This window comes from Puntigrus tetrazona, chromosome 16 (assembly GCF_018831695.1).
Source record: "Puntigrus tetrazona isolate hp1 chromosome 16, ASM1883169v1, whole genome shotgun sequence".
Lineage (NCBI taxonomy): Eukaryota > Metazoa > Chordata > Actinopteri > Cypriniformes > Cyprinidae > Puntigrus > Puntigrus tetrazona.
The window spans coordinates 6,319,467-6,339,926 of NC_056714.1; the positions used below are offsets into that span (position 1 = coordinate 6,319,467).

The window sequence follows — 20,460 nt, forward strand, 5'->3', positions numbered from 1 at the left end:
CAGTTCTAAGCGTCTAAACGCCTGCCAGGGAATCCCTTCTTCTGCTGTGGTCCAGAGCTACGGACCCTGGGCAGCAGAGAAGAAGATGAGCTCATCACGATAACGGAGCACAAGGACACTACATTTGACACGTCTGTTAATTTAAGGGCAACATGTCAAGCCGATCCATTTTCACGAGCACAGACATGGCTCTCAGACAGAAAGTGAAATTTAAAACCTGCCGGAGCTGCTCGCTTTCAGATATCAGAACCAAAAGAGCACTACAAATACTACTTTTAAAGATGAGGTTGGTGTCTAGACTCTCGCTGGACTCATGCTGGGTGATTCTGCATGGATGACTAATGGACAGGGGATGCTGGGTAAAGGGCACGGTTGTTAATATCTTTGCACTGTTTTTCTAATGCCGCTTTGGGCTGCCAACGGGTAGATCATGTGATTCTGGGATAGTGTTTCCAAGTGACTCAAAGTTCATTAAAAATATCAGCCACAACACTGGTACACTGCTTTAATGCATTGTAAAATGCATTGGGATTTGGGAAATGGATTTTAGATGTGAAAAGGAAACTCACTTCAGAAATCGGTTCAGATATTGCCGGCTACAGGATGACCAGGAGAATAGACCGTTGTGTCCCGCCAAAGTAGGAGACATGATATTTCCAACCGACTTCTTGCATACGTTTCCTTCGCCATCATGGACCATTCCAAAGCTGTGAAAAACAAGGCTCTCATTGGTCCAGTACAGGCAACCTTATTTGAGGAAAATCAGACAAAGGTTAATTATATAAATCAATCTCTTACTTGTGGCCAGATTCATGGGCGATGGTGAAGGCCAGACCGAGACCCGTGTCCTCATTGATCGTACAGCTGCGGTACTTACTACACATCCCACTGATTGGAGCAAAGCCTGAAATCAAAAGAATAAATGGATGAATGAACGATGAGGAGTCCAGTGCCGCTTTTTATGAACCACAAATGAGCCAAAGAGTCAGCAACAATAATTCTGCTCCAGATCACCTCTGACTCTACACACCGGTCAAACGTCTGGGGTTGGTAAGATTTCATGTCTTGTCTGCTGCATTTATTTAATCAATAAAGTAAAAATAACGATACTGTTAAAATAGCTGTTTTCTATTTGAACGTCTGTTAAAGTGTAGTTGAAAATCTGAATTCTCAGCATCATTACTCCAGTCTTCAGTGACTGTATGAATTTGCTGCTAAAGAATAATTTCTGATTACTATCAATGTTGAAATCAGCCGTGCTGCTGAATATTTTTGTGAAAATCGAAACATTTTCTTTTTCAGGAGTCTTTGATAAAATGTATTTGAAAAAGAAATCATTTGACATACCCTTTTTGTGGATAAGTGAATAAAAATCTTACTGACCTCAAACTTAAACTGTACCCCAACTGTACATAATCCATATTTCCTAGAAGAGAGAGCAATAAACACTATATACACTATAAACACTATATTTCTTTCTTTCTTCCTTTCTTTCCTGTGCAAGACTGCTGTAATCAGATCAAGATTTGGAGTGCATTTGTTTCACCACTGCTGGTTCAAGAGATCAAATCCAGTTGTTTCGAGTCCGTCGCAGGACATCTGAACAGATATACGAGTTACTTCTACCAGCATGGATCTGAAACGCATTATACGCAGGCCGACAGCTATAGGAGTGGAATATTAACTGTAGAAACCTCACAAAAAGCTTTGAACAATTCTGTAAGTGTCACTACATGGGTCTAAGATCTAAGAGAACTGTATTTTATGACAAATTATGACTTTCTAAGTCTTTAATACAAAACCTGTGGTGATGAAGTCCAGTGTATGTTGGCCCAAAGTCAAACCCCAAATGGACCAAAGGAGTCTGATTTATTATCCTTTGATTTAATCACTTAATATATGTGCTGTTTTTTGACACATACGCACAGAGTGATTAAATACTTGCATGTATTGCACAAATGTGTTGCTCCAGAGCATGCTGTGATTTATTTGTGTCTTCTGGCCTTACTGAAAATCTGAAGCGGGACAAAAATAATCATGCTAAAAATTTCATTACACTTGATAAATCGATTCTAATGCTGTAAAATAAATAAAAAAAACAATTTGTCACTATAAAACATGTTGCCATCTTATAAATAAGCTCTATAACACAAATATATGTTGTAATATCTCTCTGTCATAAGACACTGTCATGCGCTGAAACGATGCATGAGGGTAATAAAATGCATACGGTGGATTTCTCAGTCTAGTCTGATACTGCATGGAAACAGTGTACGCTAGTACTAAAGGTTCAGCAGAGCTCTTTAATCTTCCAGTCCGTGACCTCAGAGGGACTTGAAATCTCCCATAACCCTTGACCTCTTGACCTCTGAGCGTGAGTCTGCACTCAAGTGTTAATCATTGACACTCCACAAATGTTGTGTTCCCAGCAGCCTTTGAACAGTGGCCTTGCATTTGAGGGGCATGGCTAGCTTTGCTAATGGGGTTAGGGGTTAGCGGGGGCCAATTCTTTTATGTGGCACAGGGTGGAGACCACAGCTTGAGCTCTTAGAGGAAACACGTTATTAGAGGAAAAGCTTCTTACTGTACCTCTAATAATTGAACAGTTTAGCAGTAGATGAGTGGAGCAATTTAGTGCAGTACGATAGCCTATATCGTATAGGTCATTAATCTTAAATGTCACACTACACCTGTGATTTGTTAAACTTTAATGACTGCAAAATTACAGTAAAACCTGGTAACATCTTCAAACTTTGTTTTTGTCTCGTACCATCACATATTGTTGATAATTCACATTAGAGAACGATTTTATCCAAAACTACAAACATTGCATTTAGAGTGCACATGCACAGGTTTTATTTACCTTCAGCCATGATGAATTAAATGCAATAACAGGCTGGTTACCAAAATAAGGCAAGTAGTATTTGTGAGACGCTGCAAAGGATGCCTATCTAGTGCATGTTAGATGGACAGATGTTGTCCTTACCCAGGGTGTCACATGGTTCGTTCTTCCAGGAGCAGATATCCAGACCAGTTAGCAGGATGGCATGATCATGGCGGCGACCTTCTCTTCCAGCCAGCCCTGACTGCCACTGGCAGAAACTGTTCAGAGTGTGATCCGCATGATGGTTAATCACTAGTCCATCCTGAGAGCAGAGAGGTAACTAGAGTCAAGTGAACGAAACAATTACATGCCATCGGTGACTAGAGCTGGGAGACTAACTCAAACTGGGCCGTGTAATTACCAGCTACCTCTGCTGACCCGTCTTGATAAATGAGCCTATGGGTAATTAGCCCTTCATCACTGATCCTGGTGACTGTGGCTAATTATTCCAATCAAAAGGGGATAAGGGCAATTTTCTGCATTCCTCAGTCAGTGGCTAACCTGAACTTCATTAACATTAGCACAGGTGTATCAGTAACGGAGCCCTTCAGCTGTTTGCTGGCCCGCTTTCCCACAGACGCGTCCCTGATCTGGCTGGAATCCAATGGAATGCCGTGTATCCAATTAAACTGTCATCGTAAAAACAAGACCTGTTCAGATAGAACGTCTCAAAGAGAACGAAGGAGACAAGCCTCTCAAGGACAATAAAATCCACCTTCTGAAGCAATGCTTCATTTGGTTTCAAAGCTCTGTGTTATCTAAACCTCTCACGATCCATGACGTCAATCTCCTCCACAGGGCTTTAACTCTAATTCGTTTTACAAATACATGGTGTTGATGTAACGTATTGAACATGCATTATCAATGCAATAGAGTCAAAAACAAATATCTCCAGTGCATAAACTCACCTGGTCTTCATCCAGCAGTATTAGTCCAACAATTACAACATTGATATCACCTCCAATAGTGCCATCTTTGAAAAGTGTTGAGACCTTTGTGGATATAAGCAACAGCACAGAAAAATCAGCATTAGGATGGTGCGCGTTTATATGGGAGGCATCTGAACTCAAATGACACAAACAGAGCAATCAGAAGTGTCTCTTTGGAGAAATGAGAAACGTATGACTGAGATGTTTCTCTAAAGTTCTGCAAAGCCTCACCTGTCTGGAGGCATACCATATGTACTTAAGGGAATCACTAATCCTGCATTTCACCGGCCTTTGAAACAGAGTCCTTAAGATGGTTTAAAGTGCTCAGGTATCATAAATACAAATGCTTAGTCCCAATAGTCTTTCATTGCTGCCATTAGTCTTTGTTTTCACTGACACCAACACAAAAAGCGATTGGTTTGGTTTCAGGTGTCAGTATTTTACTAATCCTTTGTAAACTAGGACTCTTAAAACACCTTCACAATGTCTGTGTTTGATGGGTATGTTCATAACATGTAACACAATCTTATTTCCATTAGTCTTAAAGAGTGCTTTCATGTGTGCTTACATTTTTTCACTGGGCACACCCCAAAAAAGCTCAATTTGACTTTTAGCAATCATTAACTAGTCCATTTGGTCAACCAAATATTCCACAGTGAAGTGAAAACATATGCTCTGACCTCAGCTTGACATCATTTGCCATGCATTCAGAGCATACTCCAACACATGATACTGGGAAACAAATGGATGAATGAGAAGATGGACAAACAGATGCATCAATAGCTGGATAGATATATGGATGGATCGATGGATGATAGATTGAAAGATGGATGTAGGCATGGATGGATGCAAATGCATAATAGATGCATGGATGAATGGAGGTATGTATGGATGGGGACGTGAATGAATGAATAGATGGATGGATGGATGAATGTATGGATGGATAGATGGAAGAACAAATGGATGAATCAATATCCGTATGCATAATAGATGAATCCATGTGGATACATCGATGAATGGATGGATGCATGGGCACATAGATAGACGGATATCTCTGAAAGGATTAATTGACGGTTGCAAGGATGGATACATGGATGACAGATTAGAGGTATGTATGGTCAGATATATGGATGAAGGAAAACATAGATAGATGAGCAGAAGAACAAATGGATGAATTGATATCTGCATGCTTGCACAGATGGACCGAGATTGATGCATTGATAAATGGATTGATACATGGATGATAGATAGACAGATGAATGCATGTGGATACATGGATGAATGGATGGATGGATGCATGGATGGGTGGAGAGGTACATGGATGAATGAATAGTTGAATGGATCTATGAGTGCAGGGATACCTGAATGGGTGGATGAATGGATCTATCAATATCTGGATGGTTGCATGGATAACATATAGACAGATGAATGACTGAATGGATACATAGATGGATGCATGTATGTATGTATGCATAGACAGACAGATAGATAGATAGATAGATAGATAGATAGATAGATAGATGGAAAACTTACCATGTTAAGAACAGTAAGCACATATGTGGTTATATTCTCATGGCGTGATTGTCCATCATCTTGCGGTCGACCACCACCAGGGTCTCCACATTTAGCCTCTTCTGTGTCTGAGGTTTGAACATAATGGCTCGCTTCTCTCTGGGCATGAACTTATATTCATCCGGGAAAATATAGATATCATCCTCAGGAGGTTTAGGCATATCTGAAACACAGGACCAAGACAATATCAACGCTAGGTCACAAAGTCAGTGCTGGCTCCCCAAAGAAAATCCATTACTAGTTCAGCAAATAGCTGAGTCTGTGTCTGGAAAACTCCAGCCCATACAAGACATTAATGCACGCCATGTGTGTCAAATTGTATTAGCTGTTACCTCACATCCCACATAAGATTTAGTTACTCGGCTCGTGAAATATTACTCAAATGCAGTATGAGGATGTGGTGTTTGTTTAGAGGAGGTGAAGATAATTCATCCCTGACCAAACACAATACAGGTGTGATGATGTGTCATGAAAACACGTTCGAACTGACCCTTGAACAGCTGTGACCTCTTCACATGTGAACAATGTCTAAAATAAACCCCTGTCCTTCTAACGAACGTCTCTGGCAGGCCAGCACCATGTAATGGAAAGCAGCTCAGTGTTAGAGTTGGAAAGAGAATGTCCTTACATACATTTCTTCCGTCTTCCACAGAAGTGCTGTCTCTGCGGAGTATGCTGGTTCTCCTTTGCATCCGTCCAGAGATACGGGACTGCTGAATCTCTTCTGCTGACCGTCTTTGGCTCAATTGACCTCCTGTCTCTGCTGGTCTGCGCTGGTGTGGACCTCTTGTATAGGATGTGGGGGTGGTGGTCAGGTGAGGCTGAGAAGTTCTCCAGAAGTGCCTGATGTAGATGCAACGGCTTCAGAAAGTAATCTGCATCCTGAGTTCTGATCAAACCTGACTGGAGGGAAAACACACTAGTCAGTGCCTCGCCATCTGATTAAGAAACCCAGCACTCTTCATACTTCATACTTCGATATGTATGTGTGTGTTTCCTGCAGAGAACGAAAGAGGAACAGGAATGCATGCACATCCTGTATAGATTACATCCAGTATATTGAGATGTAGGTTAAGGATATCGAAGGCTATGATTTGACCAAATAAATATATTGCATTCCCCACAGTGTTATTTGAGCTGATCTGAGATGCTGAAACACATTATTATGAGCTAGACGCATGTAAATAAACAAAGCAGCACTTCACGCTGGAACTATCATTTGCCGACAAACCACCAAAATAAAAGCTACATTTTTTAAAATTTAAAAATGAAGAGATTCATATATATAGGTGCATCTCCAAAAATAATGTAATATGATGAAAAACGTATTCAACTTATTGTAAAATTATATAACTTATTTCAAAAAGTGAAAAAGTTTTTCTTGCTTTGTTTTAATTTTGATGATTAGAGCTTGCAGCTCATAGAAGTTAAAATACAGTATCTTAGAATATTTATATTTGAATTTTATTAAATGACTACTGTATAAATTCTAGGTATCTCTTGTTCTTTGATGCCATAATAATGGGGAAAACTGCTGACTTGGCAATAATCCAAAAGACAATCATTGACACACTCCACAAAGAGGGTAAGTCACAGAAGGTCATTACTGAAAGCATTGGCTGTTCACAGACTGCTTTTTCGGAGAAATTTAAAAGCAAAGTTTACTGAAAGGAAGAAATTGGGTAGGAAAAGGTGAATACCTTTAAGCAAAGCTGATTCAAACACTTGGGATTTTACTGCGCTTTATTGGCCAGCCAACACGCTTTACCAGAGGACCATGTGGAATTTCTGGTATATTTCTGTATATAGCTGTGGATCCAAAAGACACAGACGAGCTGAAGCTCAATAGAGTCTCAGCAGAGACGCAGACTGATCTCTTCATTCACTCTTCACTGATGCTGGAGTTTGTGCTGAAGGAGCCACAAACGAGTACTGAGTGCAGAAATTAACATTATTTAAAGAACATTTCTTCTTTGAAAAAAGTTTTAGGAAATATTGAAATATTTTGAGATACTGGGCTATTTTGCTTAGCAATTCAGTATGCAATCCGATGCAATACAGAATTGCAGTTCAAACAATTAATCTGAAATGAATGTAAAAAAATAAAACAGCACTGCTCAGCCTGCAGTGATCTGAATGGAGTGGTTCAGGCTGAATTACTGCCTGACGTTTAATACTTCATGTAAGAGAGCAGACTCCGGGCCGGATGATTGAGGAACACCAGCACAGGGTTTTGCGAACACTGTCACAATGCTAATGTGCTTCAGAACATAAAACAGACACTTTGTTAATGTTCTCAAGGCGCCTTTAGTTTCTCAAAAGCAAAACCCATCTGGATTAAAGATGCATTAGGATGATTTCCCAAGCGTGGTTCCTGTTCAAGAAGCAGCACAGATCACATTGGAGGTGCAGTACTTGCACTCTGAGCCGACTCTGAGCTCAGTTTATGACATAAACGCCCAAATTACACTGCTTTGGAGGGCTGCGCTGTCTTTAACACTAACAAGCTTCACGTCCCTCCCAATCTAGAGATCCCAAGGACTCTTCAAGCCCTCATCCAAATGTCACGGTAGGTCAGAGCGAGAACTCGTTTGCGCCGCTGCTTCAGCGCGGTCTGATAATTACCCTCAATTGGGCTCCGAGGATAAGCTCCTCTCCAAACAAACAGAAAAGCCCTTCTCAGAACCTGTTTGAACCCAATGTGCATCTGATTAGCTTTCGTCACTGCCAGCAACACTTAAGTTCATCGCAAGGCAATCATACACACAATAGGCTGTAAAACATATGCTGAACTCTGGGAAGAGAAGACAGAGGCAAAGCCGCTCGCTTTGTGCATGAAGGTGCATAAGAGACACGTTCAGAGTTGTCTGGAGGACACGAGTACAATCAAGGACTGAAGTCTTTAATGTGTGCTTGAGGTCGATTTTTAATGGTTTTTAATGTGAACTGAGCAGATGTTTATGTGTACACGCTTTCCACAATAATCGGCATCCCATAAACGCTTACACAAGTGTAACTTTGAAGAGTGTATGTCCTGTACACAGAGGTTAACGTTAATCTACCCTGCTTTTTTTGATGCCAGCACAGACGAGCAGAGATCTGGACTCACTCGCTCAAGGAACGCTGCCCTCACTCCACGCTTAAGTAATCAGCGAGCGAAGCCATACAGGTCTCGCCAGACTAAACATCCCTGATCCAAGATCACAGTGTGTGTAGAGGATACACATCTCGTCACGTAATTAACGCCTGTATGGGAGGTAACTGCTGACAGATTTCAACACTTTTCAAACAACACTCGCGTGATTCTGGAACCGCCCACGATGTGCACTGATAATTACACAATTTAATTAACACGGCACACATATACTGTACGTTTACAGGGAGGTATTGAAAAAGGGAAGCTTGCCAACTCTCAAGCATTTGCAGTGAGACTCTACAGAACATCTCGCAGCAAACAAGACGATGCAAAATAAAAGGACACAACTTCATTTGTCTTGAACTTCAAATAGACTTAGAGTTTAATTGGAGATGTTTACCGCATCAGACGGCAACAGAGGGCTAAACCATTTAATAGGTTAAGTTACAATTGCGCACATGTTTCTGTTTTGCAACAGTTTGACAAAACCAAGTATAACTGAACTCAACTACAGCAAAACACACATACATGCATGTCAGTGTAAATTAGATTATTATTTTAGATCCATCAATGGCATTTCATGCATAATAAAATTTCTAAAAGCAACTGAACCAGGATTACAACCTACAGGAACAATAAACGACTGCAGAATACTGACCTCTGACCTGCTCACACTTTCATCATTCCATTGTTATTATCTATAACACCCTGAATCAAATAAAGGCCAGATTTTAACGTTTGTCATTTAACTAACGAAGTACTGGCATTAAATAAAGGCATAAATTAACTTCTGAATTACATGTGAAAGTGGGCTGCGAACTGAGCAGTTTTAATCTGGCTCAGATGAATCATGAATCTGCTGATTAAGACATAATACAAGCCTTATTCTCCTTAGAAATGGTTGTCAAAAGCATCATTGCTGAGTGTAATATGCTTGTAGCAATCATCACTGCAAAATTATTTAGAAAGAAGCACTGGGTTTCATTTAGCAAATATGTAATTCTACATTTCTGCTACAGAAACATGCTTATAATGTGTACAGCACTATTCATATACCATATGTATCTGTAAACTACGTTTTTGCCACACACTGCAGGGCATACAAAAATAAATGCAATTTTTGTTTTTAATAATCCAATTTTAGGCCTAATTGCACACCTTTTCTAAAAAAAGTGTAACTAGTACAATATTAGGCTGAGATATTTAAGTAACTTACATTTCTGAGGTGAATCAAAATATGGATCCTTAATACCTCAAAATTCATCTCATTTCTTAAAAATCTCACTCGGGCCAGGCAACCCTGTGAAAGACGCAACTCAAAATAAAAACACCACAACCGTTCCGTTAATACATAGCTATGAGCATGGATGACTCTAATTTATGGCCTAATTTATGATCTTGAATGGGAACTGATGTCTTGATGACAGTATTTTATAGAGCTGAAGAAGACAGTAATAAAGTAGATCTGGGTGCCTAAAAATAGTAGACGAAATAGATTTCAGGCAAAAGAGAGTCGCAAGATAAGTTTGTTAGGCTAGCTGATATCATTAGCAACTGTAAGCTGATTAATCAGGCGTTTCCAGAGCAGCGATTCAAGACTCCATCAAGTGAACAACACCTGGGACTTAATCTCACCCCAAGACCAAAGGTCCTACAGTCAAGCATTTGATCCTTTATTGGACGCTGAGGACTTCAAAGAGCAAAATTACCCAGTTGTTTTGGTGTCAAGGCAGCAATCCTCATGAGATACACTCGTCTTCTGTCACCAGATCACAGGGTTTAGTCAACAGAAGCGACCTTTGCCAGAGCCGAGGCTTTCGGGCTAGACGTGGGATGAAGTTCAGGCATGACTGGTCACTCCGCATGACTCCGGCCTGCTGCTCTCGTGTTGGGAGTTTCAGTCGTTGTCAAGACTAATTCCCAAAGCCGGGTCGATTTATGGCGATTGCGCTTTCATGCTGTTTACACGCTCGCTGCACGTCTCCCAGTCAATCCTTCCTATCCGTCCAAAGTTTAGTCAATAGAATCCCGCAGGATTGCAATTATGGCATCCAGTTAGTTGAGGAAGACAGTACGAGATCTCAGTGACATAATTCAGACAGACACTGAGTGACCTTGCGGTGACCCCCCCGTCGTGTTTCCAATTCGATTAAATCCACATGCGGTCTTTCAGATATTACGCACTATGCTTAGTGTTCATCCTCTACAACATCACTTCCAGTTACCGAGCCCGATTTACCCCAGACTGTCGGAGAACTTTGATTTGCTGATGACTTTTGCTTTGGAGACCCGCTGGAAATTGTTTCCAGAGACACTACAACAGAGAACCTGCTGACCCATGTTCAGATTAATCACAGGCAATAGACATTTACATGTTCTTCACCTTTTCCCAGAGGTCTGCCATCTGACAAAGAAAACTGAACAGGCAAGTGACATTTCTTTGAAATGTAATGCCACTCCGTAGAGCAGGAATAATCACAACCAAGATCTCTTAAAACAGATAATACAGCCAAAAATGAAAATGTTTGCATCATTTACTCACCCTCAAGTTGCTCCAAACCTGTATCAATCGGCTTTTTTATTGTGTTAAACACAAAATAAGAGGTTTTGAAGATTTTTTGTTGCTGGTATAGGTATTTTATGGATGAACTATATATTACTAATCCAATGGCAAAATTTTGTAAACTTTCTTCTTCTCAATTTGATCTTCAGAGGAACAAATCCCAGTAGTCTCAACAATGTCTACTCAAGTTTGTCAAGATCTCTCTGTCTCTCTATACCACGAGTTTTCAACTCTGCCCCTTGAAGTCCACTAACCCGCAGAGTTTCGCTCCAGCCTTGATCAAACTCACCTGACTAGTAACCCTGAAGACCTAATTGGCTTGTTCAAGTGTGTTTGATTAGAGTTGGAGCTAAACTCTGCTGGAAAGCGGAAAGAGCTGAGAACCTAAAGCCAGTTTAACTATAACAAATGCAGCATAACATGACCTATAAAAGATCAACGTACTGTAATTGATTTTCAGAGAAAAAGAAGACCCAGTAGAGTTCAGAAGAGGTCTCTTCGGGATCTCTTTGGGACTGTTTTCAAGAGCTTGAATCATACCGCTCTAAAAGTGCTGGTTGATGCAATAGATAAGCACAACTCTTGCAAAGAGATTGGATTTAAAAGCCTCCTTCTTCTGAAACTGATCTTAAAAGAAACATATCCTAGAAATCTCATGCTGAGGTTTTAACAAAACATTGCTTAGGTTAATCTCTCTGTTCTCTCTCAGCATACAATATCAAATGCAACACAACTTGAGCTGTAAAGAGCAACACACAAGTGCTAACATTCTCTGCTGGGAGAAGAAATGAATTCTCCTGTTCTGAAAGATGCAAGATGGGTTGACACAGAAATTAAATTCACTGTTGTCATAGGCCTTGAATTATTCAGTTCGGGAATGATGCAATGGATAAATCAAATTTCAGTCAAATTTATATCAGGCACAATATAAATATCAAATTTGGTCTAAAGCAACTGCCAAAAGGGAAACGGGGAATTTTGAAGGAAACCATAAATTTGATTATCCATCCGGGGAAATCTGTACCTTTCCATTTCTGCCAGGAGGAAACGCGAAAATGTAAATCAATTTACACACATGGCACTTAGCGTACAGTTTAGTGTAAGTAAACAGCACAGATCCATGTTGTCAAGCGGGAGTGGTGCTGCTGACCGCATTCCTGCATAAGTAACACGTAAGAATCATCCGCCACAAATCTGCACCTCAGTCTCCCAGGTCCATGACAAGCTTAACTAAAAACAAATGTCTGCGCTGCCTCCTTAAATACCTCTCATGAAATTACACACTGAGAGCTACAAGGTGCAAATAGCAGTCATAAAGTGTCAGGAGATGGGCTGAGACACTACCTGGGAGAAAAATAACAGCTGGGAAAGGGGCAGATCCAGGCACGACCCTACAGGAACTCTAATCAAAGGAGCTGAGCGGATATGAAACTCTGAGCGATGCACCTGACGCTGTTCCTATTTCCATTAGAGAGAGGCCTGTGCTTGCTTCGCCGCTTTTAGCAGCTGAAACCGAACCTCTGCTGTCCTCAGAGCTGCTATAAGAGTTTATATGCCAGCTGAAACTATTTGAAAAGGGTGTCAGTGATTCGTTTTTTAAATCCTCTTACATCATCTCAGTGACTAACTGTTGCTGTTCTTGTCGTGAAGAGGCAGATTCAATCTTAACTCCTTCCTGGACATTGCATTGCATAAACACTGACTGAACACATCGACTCCAGCAGGACTGCATTTATCCTTGCACATTAACGACGACCTCCCGCCAACAATTAGTCATCGACGGCGCCTCTTTCTGCTCTGTTTTTATAGAGCAAATCGTGTTACGCTCCATTTCTGTTCATTATAAATAAATATGTTAGTCTTTAATTCGGTCAGTCCATCAAAGCCACATTTAAAGCCTGTAGAGTGAAACATGGAGTTGTTTTATGAGGAATAATAATGTATATATTTTGGACAAGAGATCTGAAGCGTTGCTGTGGGTTGCATGGCTTGGTTTTCAAAGCGTAATGATGAATGCTAAATCATAATTAGACTGGAAATTTGGTGAAAGATGAAGAAGCAATGCAACAGGTTCTGCTACGGAGCAGCTTGGGATCAGAAATCAAACATGATATCTTGGGGACTTAGAGTTTGTAAATAGATGCTACAAACTCTCAGTTTAGGACTGCCCTGCCTTATTGTCCAAGTGAACAACTCTCAGACCTCAAGTCTTTCCTTTCTAAATCCTAAAGTCAACTTGACTTTTCATTCAAATGCCATTAAGTAACTTAGCAGGAATGTAGGGTAGGATTGTTCTCATCAAAAACTGTTTGGACTTTGAAAACCGGCCATTTCATACCTGAATGGAGTTGTATAGACTATGTTTACGCTGTTTTTATTTGTTTTTGAGTGACTTTTAATTACATCAACATCTTACTTCGTGTTCTGCAGAATAAAAAAAAATTCTGGTGAGTAAATGACGATAGGATTTATGGGTTCCCTTAACAATAAGACCAGGAACATTTTGATTATAAGCTGCTTTTAAAAACCTTCCACTAAGTAAGTATTAATGTTTTGCTTATTTAAGCTGTGACACACATTGTTGTGTCAGATGTGTTGGAGGTTGGGACCAAATGTAGATTTATGGCTTCGGCTTATGGCTGACATCACTCACAATTAGCCTGTTATTGCAGACTGGCGTCACTTCAGAAAGACCTTCAGCGTGGAGTTTCCATGGCATGGCACCCGTCTCAACCCAGACTGCCATTTCCAATGACCCTCCTAATTGGCATCCCATGTGCCACCGCTAAAGACAGCTATTGTACCATTTTGTATAAAGCCGTCAGCTTGAAATCACTGGGGCCTCAATAGTCCAGTCCTCACGCCTTTAAACTCACATTTGGGACCTTTTATGACAAACTCTGACTGTCATCAAAGCCCTGCCAACCTCCAGTGGTGATCTGCCAAGCCGGGCTGCTCCATTCAAACTGAATTTATACGCAGGCTTTACTGGCCGCATAAGGAGAGACGGAGTTAACTAATGACTCTGCACCGCTGCTAATCACATCCAGCTGGGGACTGTGTGATAGTCTACAGCATTACACTTCCAACACATATTTCAGCTAGTTATAGACCCAGTACATTTACGGTGACAGTAAGATTTGAGCTGCCTCCGTTTAAAGGCTGACAATCACATAAAGGTTAAAAGTCACTTAGAAATTAACTGACACAGGATTAACTCTGAGTGAAAAATTCAGATACGGGCACTGTTCACTGCTTGCTAAGACTTTTTTCTTGATGATTATGCTACTGAGATTAAACACTAACACCAGGTGTGATGTAGTACTGTTAATACTGTGAATCTCTATATGACATACTGGGCCAGTATTAACCACGGGATCAACGTTTGGAGGGGGGTTTTAGCCATTAGTCTTTGCTCATAGATGTTGTAGCTGTACCATTATGATGGTACCGATGGCTCATGCATTTAGCTCAAAAACATGTGCCAGGATCAGGAGTGAAAATAGCCAATGCATAGCTTTGCCCATTTGTTAAAACGTTGTTGGGTTTAAAGCGCCAATGCTTAGTGGAAATCAATGAAAGCTATTAATGCAGATTTAAAAGCCAAAACAAACAGACATTCATATTCAGTTATAATGCAATGCATCTGACTGAAAATGGACCTTGTATCAGTAAAAAGGAAAACAGGTTCACATGCTTTGACTATGCCCTAAAAGAATGTACTCTTTTTGTGAAGCAAAACCATATATAACGGAAAAGTAGGGAAGCTTTGGGAAACAATACTTTTGTCAGTGCACTGTCAGTCATCCTGTCACATTACCTATTATTATTTAATTCCCTACTGTACTGGAGAGAAATGAAGAGGGGCAATGATCTGCCAGTCGCAGATCTTTCATGCTGAGAACTTCATAACGATACATTTAAAAGTTAATGTGCAAACATATCTTTATAAATGGTCACAATGTATAATAAATATAATGAGGTTAACAGTAATTAAACGTTCGATATTGATAATTAATCACCCTTTCTTTTATATGTGCTTGTAGCTCTTTCCTTGTCCAATGCGTAATAGGTTGTGGACAGTATGAGCCGTTAGAGTTTGCAGATGAAGATGTGAAATCAGTGTTTGGTGCTTGTACATCAGTGTCAATCATCTATCATTTCCTCTGATGTTAGAGATTACTCACTGGTAAGGTTAGGTTTAGGTGTAGGGATATGGTCAAGATTAAAATGTTATTCCAGGGTCAACAAAAAATGTTGACCTACAGTAGGAACACATCTCACTCAAAAACAGATCTTGCAAACTGGGACACAGCAACAGTGTATTTATAGATTCTTAAAAAGCTCATTGTAATCACTGAACTCCTTTTCAAAACAAACTGTTTACAAATAAAACATCATAAATTAAAGCTTATGTGAGTACAATATGTGTTTGTTTGCACTGAGTACAGATCTTCCAAATGTCGATCTGACTATTAAAAGAAGACTCTGTTCTCAAGTAAAACCTCCCCTGACCTAAATTTATGTGGGTTATTGAGTCACTGGTTTAAGGGGATTTGAATGCTGGGCTTTTAGACGGGCTCTATTGATGGGACGGGGCACTTTATGTCAGTCCAGTCAGGGTAAAGTCATGAGAACTGCGGCGGACTCACTTTGCTCCTGAAGCACCAACTGGGAGCTGAATCTCGTGCGGCCTGGGAGCCAAAAAAACAAAAGCACTCTGGAGGGTTGAGGTTTCTCTGCACGCTGAACATTAATCCACGGAGAAAACAAACAGATGGGATGATGAGTACACTAGACGGATGAATACAGCGGTTTGAAGGCCTACACAAGTGATTCAGTGCATTGATGATGGCACAACGATCGCTCTACGCTCCCTGCCAAAAATGCTTGAGGTTGTGGGTCTTTTTCTCTCTAAGGAGAAGATAAATTCTTTCTGGTCTATTTTTATCACCATCATTATCAACTATCTGAACGGCATAGCATAAACCAGTGGGGGTTAGCGCTGTATACATTTTCCACATTTCAGAGAAAGTACAACAGAGAAACCCTGATATAGTTTTTTAATGCAAGGACTCTTAAGACTTGTTTTGTTTTATAGTGTTATTGTTTTATTGAGACTGATATGCTGGTTAGGTATGTTTTTGTACATTTTACTACATTATAATGTAGAGTGCTTTGATGCAACTTGTGTTGTTAAAAGCGCTATATAAATAAAAATGATTGATTGATTGATTGAAGCATTTCTGCTGCTTTGAGTCGGTTTGAGTCGGTTTAAGCCGGTCCTTAGCCGGTCCTAAGCAATTAGCTTTTGCTCAGGACCAGTAAAGGACCAGCAAAGGCTTGAACTGGCTCATGATGAGCTTTAAACCAATTCATGACCAGCTTAAACTGGCTCATGAAAAGCTAAGGACCAACTTAAACCGGCACATAAAGACCAATTTAACCAGCTCATGACTAGCAAAAAACAGTTTAAACCGGCTCATGATGAGCTTTAAACCAGCTCATGACCAGCCAAGGATCAGTTTAAACCGGCTCATTTCTAACCAGCACGTGCTGGATTTTCCTCTTTCCCCAAATGACCACAATCAGCCGTGAAACAAAATGACCCATCAATCCACTCACCATCCCTGCACACGTCGACAGGGCCACGGATGAGTTGACCTCTGACCTCAGCACGCCGTGGTAGAAGCAGAGGTGGTCCTGAGGAAAAGGCAGCAGGCTCTTGGTGCCGCTCCTGCCCAGCGTCTGTACGGTGAAGCTGGGGGCGATCAGGTCATGTGACGGCCGCAGGTCCAGAAGGAAGTCCTGTCCTAGTCCACGCAGCCTGAAGTGCACGCGCGCCGCCATCTTGACCCTCCGTGGAGCGCTTCCTCTCGGTGATGGTGGGCTACGGCATGGGAAACGTAGTGCCCTTGATGGTCCACCTCGAACGGGGCCACGATTTCATATTCTACAGAGAAGAGGAAGTGAGAAACTGGAGTCAATTCTGTTCAGGGTCCGTTTTCATACATCACTTAATGATGATTTAAAAGATGACAGGGGCCAGTTTTACTAGCAGCTTTTTGTTAAAAATAGTCAGGTTTTCATTTAATTTTATCTTTGAAGCAGATTTGTTGCACGACAGCATTAATTAAAGTTTCAAGTCAAATCACGATCGAGTCGTCTGCATCTCCTGTGTTTTATCGAGCCACTTCCATGATATCTGTCACCACTCAAATGATTGCAGGGCTCGGATTAACCGTATAGCATGAGTTTGAGACTCTGATGCAGTTATGAAGCAATAGCTTCATCACTAAGAAAACTTGCATTGCGTAAAACTATCCGCGTCTATAGACATTGTTATATTATTTTAAAAAATCGATTTTAAAATGATTATTATTTGAAATGTTTGTCCCTGGATTATAAAGTAGCAGTGGCTGGGACAGATTTCCAGCTAAAAAAGAGTTTATTTACACAAAATAAACCTGCTCTTATTTAAGTTATGGACCGGTTGCTATGACAGCGACTCTGGGCGGAGCTCTGAAGAGCCAACCAATCCAAGATAAAGCCAAAAAGAACGGACTCCGGGTGTGCAACTAATCAATTAAATGTAACCTGCATAAAATCTTTACCCCATCACACTTTATATTAGACGGCCTTGACTCTACTAACATTAATGGATTATTAGATTTACATTTAATTCACGATTTATATTTGGAAAATCCCCAGATTTACTGTTAGTGAGTTAGTGAGATTAACACGTCTCTGCTTTTATGATATATTGTATTCATTTTGAAAGATTACAACGATCTAAATTTAAAATTGGATCACGTCAACCTGGTCAACAAATATGAACTAACATGCTGGAAACCCGCTAGTTGCATCGATGCTGGTTGAGTCCCGATGTCAGGAAGTGAAGGAAGTGTTTAATACTGAATAAATGCATACCGCCTTTACAAAGTCTTTTTACAACTGAAAGACTCTTCGATGCTGTATAGATTGTTGGAGCACATTAAAATACTATTTTAGTATTCCTACTTCAAACCTTCTCATTTAATTGGGTGTGTTACTTGCCGTAAACATTTGTGAAATTTAGTGGGAATTTCTGAGCGAAAAATGTTTCAACACCACGGTATAAATGTCTGGCTGCAGCTTCTACAGTCCAAACACAGACCTTACAGGGAATGAGCTGAGAGCATTAAAAAGTAATATATCATTTAATGATTCACACCAGGATAAAAAAAGGCCTTATCTAGCAAATGCACTGCTGCGTTGCATAAAATAAAATAAGTAAGTGTACCCAACCGAATGCAAGCTTTAGTGATTTACGAGAAGGGCCGTGGAGATGTGTTTTAATGTTGTGTGATTCTCCTCATACACTCGCGCTCTTCTCATCCTCGCGGTGGTCCGGTGGCTCAAGTTATAAATGCTTTTACAGACATGAGCGGACGGATTTATGATCTCTGACCGTGGGGTGAGACACACACTGATGACACACACTCTCCGTGACACATGCTCTCACTCTTTCTCATTGTCTTTCAGACAAACACACACACACACACACACACACACACACACACACACACACACACACACACACACACGCTGTTATATCTGGCTACTCCAGTCTCTAAGCTCATGCCAAACAGTGCAGAAACTCTTCACAGGATAAAGGCAGAAAGTGCACACAGAGACTGTTTGTAAAGATTGGCTGATTGATGGAGAGCTTCTTCGAGTGTCTGCCTTTGTTCATTGTTCACCAAGTCCCAGTGCATGCCAATCTTTATGCTACACACCCCCCTTCTGTTTGTGTGTGTGTGTGTGTGTAGAATATTGTCCACAGCATGACAAACAAAAACTCCTTTTGGGGACATCTGGGGACGCCCTCGGTTGGAACAAATATTTCCTATGAAATACACATGATTTATTATTTTTTTTAGGAGAAGGTTTTCATTAGCCTGTAACCAAACCACTGTGTTAGCATAATCAGCTTTATATGGAAACGCACCTTTCTTTCGCGCTTATTTTTATTTTCGTATCCTCCTTTACAAAGCTAAAGAAATGCGTGCGCGTGCATGTGCGTCAGGTTTGGCTAACACTGTAGGTATTAAAAGTCACCACAAGAAACAATAAGGTGTGCTGTTTTTAATTTCAATGCATTCATTATTATTATTGTTATTTTTTAAATGGCCTAATCGCTTCTATTTTAATCGCGTGTATTTTAAGGCGCATTTGTCAAAGTGCACGTATTAATTAGGATATCTAGCGCCCCCTGCCGACGGAACCCCGCGTAGACCGCGCAGCTGCAATAAACTCTCTCTTACGCCAAGATATGTTTGAGTTGCTTTCTTTTAAAGTTTGGGAAGCAAACCTAAATGAACGATGCGCTATCGATAAACCGCTGACGTAATGCAACTTTGACTGACAGCTGTCGATCACAGGCGACCGGTAACCGTAAAGCTCTCACCTGTGTTGTGAGGTAACCGCAGAGTCTCCAGCAGAGCTTTACGCTTCACTTGAGGACCAGCCTGAAGGGTTGCGGATGCGCGGAGAGATCTCTGCGAGCACAGACAGTGAACGTGCATCATTTGCATTCAAATGCAGAGCAATATTGACGAAACGGCCGCGTGTTTGCTCACCTGCTGGCATCCGAGTGTAAGAAACAGAACGAGCAGCACAGAGCAGATGGACGCGGTATGATTCCTCCTCGCCGGCACAGAACGCAGGCAAGCCATGTCTCTTAGAGACTCTTATCCAAAATCTGCCGCGAGCAGCCTCCGTGCCTCTCCTGACGAGTCTCACTGAATCTCTCCAAATCTATCGCGCAGCATCAGCGCCCCGCATCCCGCTCGCGCGCTTCTGGAGAGCTCCTCTCGGCGCTTTAACGCGGTGTGCTGGAGGATAGCTGTGCCATGACTCGTGCAGATGTTCTCAGAGTGTCCGCTCAGCGCGTCTGGAGCAGCGCTCCCCAGCAGCCAATCACAGCCCACACCTGTGCGTAAGAGCCCCGGGCCCTGGCGAGAGGAGGGTCCAGGCGTCCTCCCTGCGGTAACTGCTGCCCTACACTTTAAGGTGCATTATTACTCACAAAAGATGAGACTCGTACAGTTGAAAACATCGGTTGAAAACAGTTGAAAACACCTTTATCTCATAGCCATTAAAAAAATGACCAGCACCGTGCTTTTAAGAAAAACGCGCAAAAATGGCACTGTTCTCCACCGGCCATTAAAACAAATTAAACTTCTGATGAAAAGTGGCTAATTAATGCACACACGGAATACCTATTGCATTTTGTTTAATGCTTATAGGAAGTGTAAAATATTATATATTCGTATGCCATTTAATCTGTTAGAAGACGCTTTTAACCAAAGAGGAGAACAATAGGAGAAATCTG

At 41.1% G+C, this 20,460-nt stretch overlaps 1 protein-coding gene across 1 annotated transcript in view; it reads right to left on the reverse strand.

The window, feature by feature from the left end:
• The window catches only part of LOC122359836 (A disintegrin and metalloproteinase with thrombospondin motifs 16-like), a 59,788-nt gene extending 39,758 nt beyond the window's left edge, over positions 1-20,030 (reverse strand). Inside the window, 11 exon segments of the mRNA XM_043260027.1 lie at positions 570-707; positions 799-904; positions 2,987-3,146; positions 3,793-3,876; positions 5,347-5,390; positions 5,393-5,548; positions 6,018-6,288; positions 16,710-16,946; positions 16,949-17,037; positions 19,534-19,624; positions 19,706-20,030. Of these exon segments, the coding sequence (XP_043115962.1) occupies positions 570-707; positions 799-904; positions 2,987-3,146; positions 3,793-3,876; positions 5,347-5,390; positions 5,393-5,548; positions 6,018-6,288; positions 16,710-16,946; positions 16,949-17,037; positions 19,534-19,624; positions 19,706-19,801 (1,472 nt within the window). The 5' untranslated portion in view covers positions 19,802-20,030.
• Between the last annotated feature and the right edge of the window lie 430 nt (positions 20,031-20,460).